Genomic DNA, 10,835 nt, shown 5'->3' on the forward strand with positions numbered 1-10,835 from the left:
GAGTGTTCTCAGAAAGTAAAATTCAAAGGTTTGTTACTTCCTTTTTTCTTGCACGTGTATGTCATTTTCAACTAGTACAGTTAGATGATCAGCAAATTGCCCCCATCTATATGTACAAGCTAATTGATTTGTACAAGGAGTGATTTTGTTAAAAAGTGGGATTGGTTTACCAGCTAGGAACTTCACTATCTTTGCCAAGGCCAGTCATATTAACAGTGTAACCTAAGAAAATTTATTCTTTTATGAGAATCGATGTGTACAATCTGATTTATGCAGAAGATAAATTGGGGATGTTGCGAGTTGAACTTGTCGTTTGATGTGTCATCTTTGAGGTCATCAATCCACTATTATTACTAATATAAAGTTGTTAAGAGTGATTCCAGTGGTTTATGCTGCTACTTTACAACCCAATAGCATAGTGGATGTAGTTGAGGGCATGGTTTATCGTTTACCCATTCAATGGAGCAGAAATCAAACGCCATTAGCACGCACTGGGGAAACTCAAAACAAATTGCATTCCACTTCGGTGGAAGTGGTGTGCGGTAAACAAGAAACACTATTGGTGGCACACAACATTTGATGCCAGTAGCAACGTGTAGAAAATTAGAGAATCTTTTGATGCGTAACATCTTAGTGTACATGGTTCCGAGTTATTATCAATATCAAGTGAGCGGAGTGAACGTATCAGCGAGGGGTGAGGGTAGGTGGTCCAAAATGTAGTAAATCACACAAATAGACACACTTTAATGATATCAAATCTTTAGAAGCACTATGGAAGTCATTACAAGCTATTTTCATTAGAGTACATGCAAGTGTATCAGCGAGGGGTGAGGGTAGCTGGTCCAAAATGTAGTAAATCACACAAATAGACACACTTTAATGATATCAAATCTTTAGAAGCACTATGGAAGTCATTACAAGCTATTTTCATTAGAGTACATGCAAGTAAATCACACAAATATATAACATACAACCTTTTAGGAGCCTTAAGCAAAACCAACTTAAATGCAATATTCTATTTATACTTTTTAAGTTAGGATCTGAGAAACACTCTCTTCATATTAAATTTGTCTAAAATCATAGTCATGATCAGTATAGAATTCTAACCTTTATGCAAAGGGAATACAAGTTCCAGGCAACCTTCATCCGTAACTAATCTCCTGTGTGTTTCGTAAGCCGAAACAGAAACAGAAACATAGGCAAAAAGTTCCTGCAGCTAGAGACGAAACTAGTATAGCTTTAAACTATTTTTTCCATCTAATAAGTAGGAACTAGGAAGATTTATACTACTCGTGTAGTTAGGCTGTAAGCTCCACCACAATGCGCAGCCTTCATCAGATAGCCTAGTTCAATTTTGTGTCTACTTCCAATTCCTCAGATGCCTGAGAACACTAATCTTGACTGTGTAAGGTAACTAAAGTTGTCTTGACTTCCAGTTCAGAATGAATCAACCTTGGGTGCCAACACCCGCCCTCAGGGTTGACAGGAAAATGCTTGGTTAAAGTAAAGAAGAACAATTTTCTGATAAAAGCAATATTGGTGCCAATGGGATGTTTCATTCAACTACATGAGACAACCAACATAATGAGCTCGAGGATATTTCTTTTCTAGTTGAGGCCATTGCACAAAGAACTGATCAGCCATTTGTAACTTGTAAAGAAGCAAGCCACTTAAAGAGAGCTTCCTCACTCTTGCTATACTTTCAACATAAAAGATGGATGACCATCTGATCCCAACTACCTGCACCGATAAGGAAAAAAATAAAATAAAATGGAGAGCTCGAACTCATTAAAAAATTAAATAGAGTTGCAAGTAATTTATCATGGATGAAATTGCAAATTGCATTGAATTTCCATTGAGATGAAAGTTCATTTCCACTTTGTTTTGCATTTTTAAGGCCATATTATTTCAAAATTGAGTTCCATTTTCTTTTATTCAATTTAAAAGTTTTACGATTATTTTATTTCAAAATTGATGCATTTTCTATGTTATTCAATTTAAAAGAGTTTTTACGATTATTTTATTTCAAAATTGATGCATTTTCTATGTTATTCAATTTAAAAGAGTTGTATGCACTAAGAAAGTCATAAAATGCAATTCCATTATTTTTTTAAAATGCAAAACAGTGCACAGACACACAATATATCAATTACGTGCTTGTACAGAGGAAGGACACTTATAAAGATCCCCAATCTTGCTATACTCTCAACATTAAAAAGCAGATGACGATTCCAAAATCTAACCAACTCCAGGTGGACAAAAGCAAAAAAATTCATTTCAAGAACTAACAGTTTTGCAGTGTGTTCTTCAAGAATAAAAACCTACTTTGGTTTTAGTGTGAGTAGAGTGTCTGATAGACAAAACAAGTATTGAGAACGTCATAAATGCAATTTTCATTTTCATTTTTTTTAACTTAAAAGAAAATAGACACACTTTTATGATATCGAATCTTTAGAAGCACTATGGAAGCATTACAAGCTATTTTCATTAGAGTACATGCAAGTAAATCACACAAATATATAACGTACAACCTTTTAGGAGCCTTAAGCAAAACCAACTTAAATGCAATATTCTATTTATACTTTTTAAGTTAGGATCTGAGAAACACTCTCTTCATATTAAATTTGTCTAAAATCATAGTCATGATCAGTATAGAATTCTAACCTTAAAGAAGAAGGCAATTATGCAAAGAGGAATACAAGTCCCAGGCCCGTTGCATAAAATCTAAAAAAGAATAAGCAAAATACATAACTAATGTGAAAATTCTCAAGTAAAGTCATCCTCACTGAAATGAATGACGATAGAAATGATTGAAGGATAGATAACATACAACTTGCGGCCTGATTTTAATCATTAGCAGCAGGGCATGACCAATGGCAATTAGAGTCGTACCAATGGAGGTTAAATACGATTGACCTACTTCCCGGCTTCGATAGATCTGAATGAACTGGGCTGGTTTACTCACCTTATCATTATTTGCCTACACTGACAAAAAAAAAGGGTTACGTAATTGTTACTCTAGACATGGAAATGGTCGGATATAAATTGGGTTTGTTAACTCTGCAAATGGTTAAATGTAGAGGATTGAAGGAAGAGACTCAATTTTATTTTATTTCGATGACACTAAACTTTGTGTAGGTGTGAGGTGGTTTCATTGTGCCGAAAATCCAAAAACATTTGTTTACCATTTACTTACTAATCCATTTAAAGTTTTACGGTTCAACATCACCCTTAAGAGCTGAATTCACCTCCCATACTGCATGACAATATCATCTCCAAATGATTAATCAATATGCACTGATCCGTAATGAGATGCAACATGTGAAGAGACCATAATATTGTCTTTTTTGAAAGTGCAAATCACACAACTAGGAGAAAAATACTAGGTTACATTGACACGGGTAGGTGTGTCTGTATCGGACACGGCAAAATATCAAAATTCGAGGTAAATTACATACAATGTGTCCTATATGTGTCCGACATAGACACGTGGATATGTATCCGACACGGATTTTTTTCAAAATATGGCGTGTCCACGCAACCTAGAAAAAATATTTATCACATGGCCAGTCTCAACTGGTAAGCTACAACGCTGCTCCACAAGGCGATGGAATATGTGACCGCCCTTAAAATGGTGGAATTCTTCCCCATGGAAGGACCAACAACGTATCAATGGGATTTTTGTGTACTACAATGACAAGTTATCATGCAACATGGCTCCACAAAAGGTCCATAATATAAACCAAGTAGTATGTCTAGAACAAAAAGTTACAGTGCAACAATGAACACTTACTGTTGAAACTTCATTGATATTATTCCAAACCATCGAATGGCAAGTATTACAGGACAACAAATACGAAATTGTCCAAATGTAAAAGGGGTATGTTTATTCCCTTTCATGACACGTTTTGTGTCTGGAGCAAGATTATTTCGACTAATGGATTCTACTTGTTCTTTTCAACAGTCAAGGCGGAATATAGTGGAGAAATACTACTATTCTAAACAGTGAAAGCTTAGTTAGACACTGGATAGTAAATTACTAATTTTGGTTTCAAGGGACTAATTATATAATTCATGCACACAAATTAAATCCTATAATCAAACAAACAACTCTCCTTCATATAAGCATAGGTGAATGACAGATATATGTTTAGAAAATAACTCAAAATTCAATGTGGGGATTGTGAATCCAGGTGCACAGGAAATAAACAAATTCCACATTTAACAACATCTGCCTTTTACACCCAAAATATCAGTTTTGGTGAAACGGTGCACCTAGAGGAAGAGGACAGCTAACATAATTAATGTAGTAAGAATAGTATGGCATGCGAATTTCATGTACTTTCAACTATGGTACAATTTTCACATGGTTGTTTCTTGCCTGTAGGCAAACTGAAACATGAAAATAGGTTGGGCTTTAGTGGTGTACCAAAATAAAGGAAATTCAAGTGACACCATTGTGAGGCCGCAGAGTGAAGAATGTTGTATTTTAAATTTCCACAAGGAAAACCTATACCAAAACTTAACACTGAGACATTGAAGTAAATTAATATTCCCACTAATCCTTGTTTTAATATACTATTAACCATTTGGTCCCTTTCCTAGCGCAATTTTCAATCTGAAGAGGGAACACTTTTTCTTCTTATTTGATTCTTCCTTTCTAAGTTTCAGCTCGCAGTGCACCTAAATTCTCTTTTTCTAACCAAACTGAGTAAAAAACTCGTATCTATCGAGCTCTTTTTATAAGCAAATTCTCTTAAAAAGATGAAAACAACATACAGTATAAGAAGTTTTGATCATATTGTGGTAATTCCAATTGCACTACTTAAGCAGGCATGAACAAATTTATAAATCAAGAAATTTATAAATCAAGTAGTTTCACCAAACAAGTTGACACCAAGTAGAAATGAAAAAGGTTCAACTGAAAATAGGAAACTAAATAAGAAATTACCTGGTCGACCAAGGAGGTCTCCAATGCCCGAGCTTTTTGAAGACTCATATTATCAGTCGAAGCTGCTATATAAATTCTTGGTACAAATCTGTCTTTTTGAAGTTCCGATAAGAGATTAATCATCTCAGCTGTGTGACCCCCTACACCATTATCAACACAACACACCAGAAAAGGTCATGATCATGACAGGCGATAAAAATACTAATAATGAAGATTATCAAAGACCATGAGCTTACCTGAGCCTAAAACAATGAGGGTGCTCAAAGGTTCATGAGCTACTCTCTTTAAAGGTTTGCTACTCCGACTTATAACATAAATTATGCGAATGAGGATGGAGATGGTAGCAATGACAATGAAAGTCACGATGAATATTGGCATCAATGCCATGGATAAATAATTACCACTGTCCAACTCCATAGGGTGACCTAATCCAGCAATCTGTAGAGAGATTGTTACATAAGTTGATATAAATGAAAACAATGTTCACCATAAAAAATACATAGAAGTCACTTTCATTCTAGTGACAACCAAACTAGAAACAATTCACACATCAAACTATCGAAAAAATGGTAATGTGAATTATGTAAAAAATGTTTAGTATGAGGTAACCTATGTTATATGGGCACACCATATTTCAAAAAAAATCCGCGTCGGATACGTATCCATGTGTCCGTGTCGGACACATGTGGACACATATCGTGTGTAATATACCTCAATTTTTTATATCTTGCCGTGTCAGACACTTCGTATCCGTGTCGGATACGGACACACGTGTCCGTGTCAATGTAACTTAGGAGGTAACTATTAAGATTTATATTCAGAGTGATAAACCCTAGCTATTATATTGCTATATATACAACCACACAACATCCCTAGAGTACCTAACTACCCTTACAATAGAGCCTATAATCCCTATATTCTAACACCCCCCACACAACATCATGAGTTTGCCAATTGCATAACAGCTAAAGAGCCCATTTCCTTACAACTATGATGCCCCAAATGCTACCATTGTGCCATGAAGAGTTACCAAATCCCGACTGCATGAAGGGGTGAAGAGACAAATGCCGTACATCAAGTATTGGCTGCATATAGAAGAAGATACCTATTCAAATGCCCTACATTGTAACGACTGCAAACAAGAGAATGACATACACTAAGTACCGGCTGCAATGAGAAGAAGATGCAATCCATATATAGATACAATCCATCGTCACAATGTTAACACTTCACATACCAAACCAACTATTGCAAACAAACGACCTACCATTACTTAACGCTACCTATACCACTAACAAACCGAATCCTGAGTGCTACCAATAACAATCCATCACCATCTCCCCCACTCAAGTTGAACAAACAAATATGACATATTCAATACCCAACATTAGTCACCATTGCTTCTAAACAATCAACCCCAAATGCCAAATCACAAATGCAATCCCATATCAGCCAACATCATGTCATTTAACTATTATTACATTTAACTATTATTAACTACATTCCGTTACCCAAAGTGTACCTGAAATAACATGTCAATACCCAAGAAGTAGGTGCGACATGTCCTCAAACCATACCAGATTAACCCTAAATTATACCCAACTTAATGCCCGCTCCATAACTAGACTCAATGATTGTGTTTGGCTTCTGTTTAGTAAATAACTCCCCAAATGATCATCTTTTATACCCAATTAACCATTTCAGTATATCTCCAGCAATTTTATACTTAATAACCATTTCACGCGCACACTCGAGTGGGCTTATAGCAATCTTTCATTTCTCATAAGCCAACTTATAGCACCTATTGCTTACTGTATAGTTTCATAAAATATGTATATGTGTGTTGAACAATTTTAGATAAACTTAATTTTAGAATAAATAAACAATTTTTTTTAAAACATTGTGTAGTAGATTAACAGTCTATATATACATATTACCCTTTCGCTTGAACTGAATCCGTAAAGGTTCGAGCCTTGCATTGGAAAACCTGTTCCCTTTACCATAGATTGCAGGTCATAGAACCAAGAAAATTTCGTAGTGTATTGTACTGACTCCATGTCTCCATCGATTACTACTTCCCCCACTATCAACCATGTCAAATTGTCAAGGAGCACTTGAGTACACATTCGAATGCTACATGAAAGTGCAATGCCATATGTCAAAATCTGCAGAGGTTGAACAGGGGGGTCTCATGTCTAATAACACCCTCAAATAGGAACATGACCAGCATCGAACCAGCACTATTTAAGGTTCAACAGGGAGGTGGCCTGTTAAGAAAGCCACGAATCAGAACATGGCCCAAACCCACTTGGACATTGAACTGGTTTGTTTGAGGAAACAAGTATAAAATTATTAATTCATTCTATCAAACTTTTACAGCTAGTGTTTCTTTTCAAATCAAAAGTTGATTGCAAATGATATATTATAGTTCTTATAAAGGGATGCTCTATTAAATAAACATAGTATAACAAAAGTCCAAAAACTAACCTGGGCACCTGACCCCACCACCCACTAAAGTGGTACCGCATTGTAGCAAATTCCAGAATCAAGCTTCGAGTCATGGGAGGGGTAACGTATAGGCTAGCTTAAACAGCTTGATATTCTTTGTGGGTGTAGACTAACATCAAATTGATTAAGTGGGCCAATGTGGATGTCGACTTTTGCAACTTGATGGAATGGTGGAATGTTAGGATCAGAGACAAAGTATTATACGTCCTCATTCATTCCTTCAACTGGAATTAAAACGTCCCCAAGAGAAAAAACAAAACAAAAACATGCATGGAGTTTGCTACACAAACGCATCATAAAAATTGAAACCCTACTTTCGTGTCTTAATCAGAAACTTACTACTTACCATGATATATATGAAACTAACAACATTATCATTTTAAAATATCATAAAGATCACATGCAAAAGAATTTGAGCTCCAAATCAAGATTTACAAATCTAACCCCTGATAAAACCAAACAGATCCACTAATAAGTAATAACTAAAACAAAAAACACACAATGAACTGAATCAATTAAAAAATCTGGATAGAGAATAAGTAAATAAATATGAAATAATAACAAATGGAACATTAGGGAACGAGTTTGGGTGGTTTGCCAACAAGTGTAGTTCTTTGGACATGTTGGGCTAATTTCTTTATCTTATTTTTCAGTGATAGGGTCTGATTCCATTGGGGCTTTCAACAACCGTGTCATCATTCAGCATAAATCCTGCACATTGTGTGACCATCTCTTCACTAGTAGCATACATTTAAGTACTAAAAGAAGCAAATCCTAGCTCTGCTTATTCTTTAAGATGCTGAAGTCTTCATCATGCATATTCAGTACATATGATTGACCCCTCTTTGTTTTGGAGCCATTTAAGAGCATAAGCTCTAATACCATATTGGCATACTGTAAGGCACTTTTTTGTATACAAAGTATCTTCCGAGAATCAAGGACAAAACAACAATTCTCTGCTTTAGTCATCAGTCCACAACTCTGCAGGCTTTAAATATACCATCTCCACATTGGAGGAGTTACAAGGGGGTTACAAAAACATAAAAGTAACATATCAACTGTGACTTGAGTGGTATACAATCCACAGATTGCTATCAAAATTCATATACACCAATCACAACTGAATTTATAGTTTGCTAGAATGCGAAACAAGCATGATGAGATCATTATCTCGTTATCTCCACTCAAGTTGGTTATGATTGGTGTAAAATAAATATTAACATAGCAACTGCAGCATTCTATAAGCAGTTAAGCAACTCAAGCCGATATGTACCCATAAGAAATTATAACTTCTCTGTGACTCCCCACTATACAGGAGATTGTATATAAAGCATCTACATTATCAAAATCGATATCTTAAATGTGCATAATGAAGAATATCAGCGTCTATAATATACAGATAAAAGCCTTGCTTCTATTATAAGAAACATATATGATAAAACGGTCGTTGAACGCACCAATGGAACCAGACCATGTCACTAAACAAGAAGATAAAGTTTCAACCTAAAGTTCCAATCAAACATGTCCACTACATCTCGATTTTCAAAGTGGAATTGACACTACATAAGGTTAACTTTAACAAATTACAGGGATCATCACATTGCAAAAGAACAACCAAAATAGATCTAAACACAAATAAAACAAAATATAACCAATCAAATCAGATCAATTCAAAACATAATATATAATAACAAATGGGAAATAGGAAATAGATATCGGTTTTTTACCTGATAAGTGTTAACGATTGATCTCCTAAAAACACGAGTTTGTATTTCGCTAGAGCCAGACTGAAAATGAAATCGTTCAAGAGAGAAAAGAAATGAGACCTGGTATTTGTCACTTTGTTATTTATAGGTGTTTTTTACCCCCAGAAGCATAATCCCAATGGGCTCTATGTGGGCCAAGCCCAAAACTCAAAACCCAATCCAATTACTAAACATTTAGTGCTGGAAATTCGGATTGGATTTCAGATATCATATCTATTAAAAAACACCAAAAAATACACTATTTTAATGATTTTCATATATAAATATAAATTATAAATTAATTTTTAAACATCAAAATATAAATCTTGTTAAAATGATTTGGGTTTTGGATATTCGGGTTGGATTCTAGTCACAGACATAAAAACCATATATATTAAATGGATTCGGATCCCGTGCCATTTCAACCCTAATAAGCAACCCGGGAAATTTCAACTCGGGTTCACAGATAAATAGTGAGCAAATCTTCTAGTACTTACAAAAATAATTTTAAAACTTTTGAGGCAAACAAAAGTAATTATGGTTAACTAATATTACCCCCCACTAGATGAGCCAATTATGATTCCCCCTACTAGATGGGAAATTAGGGTCTCCTCCTAAATATACACAAAAGAAAAGTCAAATTGGGTTGACCAAATTTTTTTTGTGTGTATTTAAAGGAGAAAACCCTAATGCTTCATACAATAGTTACTGGAATTACATAAAAGTAAACATATAAATAAAGGGTGGGGATATATGGTTTAGTTTTAAAATATAAATACACTATCAAAATGAAGATATGAGAAAAGAGAGAGACTTGAAAAGAGATAATTTTTACTTGAAGAGGAAGAGTGGTTTACAATTGGGACTAGTGGTTTTAGTTAAGGTGGGTTTGAGAGTGCTCTGAATAACATAGGGGATATATGGTTTTAACAAGTATAGTTTTAAGTTAAGGATTTATTAAACCCAAAATATCCAAACCTTTTATTTTTTAAAACAAAACATTGACACTAAGTCTGCATCAAAATGAGTCAAAACCCTACACAAATCTCTGGAAAGCATGGCTGAGAGAATGGAGTTAATAAATGAAGCCTTAAAATGAATGAACAAATGAGAAACTAGTAATTACCTATTAGCGAGACTGTACACGACTAATTTATCAACCACATAACTCATTGCTCTTTCTAGCAAACTACCTCCATGCACCATCTTCTCCTTCTTCTACTAATAAGAAACTTGAACTATTAGGTAATTGTAATTATATATGAGAGACTCATTTATTTATTTATTTTAAACAAAATGGGAAATAATTATGTTATTTGAGTGAGATTAGGAAGGTTATTTTAAATTATAAATAATAAAATAGGGTTTGTTTTAATTTCAATGTGGAAAATAGGGCCCGTCCCTCCAGGTCGATAGTTAGCATGTTTTTTTTGGATTCTAATTGTAAATGGTAATTGTAATTATATAGGAGATACTCATTTATTTATTTATTTGAAACAAAATGGGAGATAATTATGTTATTTGAGTGAGATTAGGAAGGTTATTCTAAATTATCAGTAATAAAATAATATTTGTTTTAATTTCAATGTGGAAAATGGGATAATGTTTTTTCGTTTCAACAGTTATTGAAG

General features: G+C 34.4%; 1 protein-coding gene across 8 annotated transcripts; it reads right to left on the reverse strand.

Annotated features, from left to right (window-relative positions):
• Positions 1 to 993: 993 nt before the first annotated feature.
• Positions 994 to 9,322, reverse strand: LOC147521386 (UDP-N-acetylglucosamine transferase subunit ALG14-like). Of its 8 annotated transcripts, none has more exons than XM_086563316.1 (7): positions 9,187 to 9,322; positions 6,889 to 7,218; positions 5,188 to 5,389; positions 4,952 to 5,091; positions 2,831 to 2,980; positions 2,665 to 2,724; positions 994 to 1,740 (listed from the first exon to the last, which is right to left on the reverse strand). In XM_086563316.1, exons 2-7 carry the CDS (start codon positions 7,075 to 7,077, stop codon positions 1,564 to 1,566), a joined length of 918 nt encoding a protein of 305 aa, XP_086419442.1. In that variant the 5' UTR covers positions 7,078 to 7,218; positions 9,187 to 9,322; the 3' UTR covers positions 994 to 1,563. The 8 variants fall into 8 exon arrangements, with proteins under 8 accessions (XP_086419442.1, XP_086419516.1, XP_086419477.1 ...); XM_086563390.1 differs by having other exon boundaries at positions 6,889 to 7,084; positions 9,187 to 9,265; XM_086563351.1 differs by lacking the exon at positions 9,187 to 9,322 and adding an exon at positions 7,439 to 7,610.
• Positions 9,323 to 10,835: the final 1,513 nt, after the last annotated feature.

The sequence above is a fragment of the Coptis chinensis genome, chromosome 1, assembly GCF_015680905.1.
Source record: "Coptis chinensis isolate HL-2020 chromosome 1, ASM1568090v1, whole genome shotgun sequence".
In the NCBI taxonomy this organism is placed as follows: Eukaryota; Viridiplantae; Streptophyta; class Magnoliopsida; order Ranunculales; family Ranunculaceae; genus Coptis; species Coptis chinensis.

Coding starts and splice junctions, on each gene's coding strand:
- LOC147521386 (XM_086563316.1), bottom strand. CDS start 7,077: ATGTGTACTCAAGTGCTCCTTGACAATTTGACATGGTTGATAGTGGGG. Junction 5,390..6,888: donor GATTCAGTTCAAGCGAAAGG/GTAATATGTATA, acceptor ATCTCTCTACAG/ATTGCTGGATTAGGTCACCC. Junction 5,092..5,187: donor CCTCATTGTTTTAGGCTCAG/GTAAGCTCATGG, acceptor ATAATGGTGTAG/GGGGTCACACAGCTGAGATG.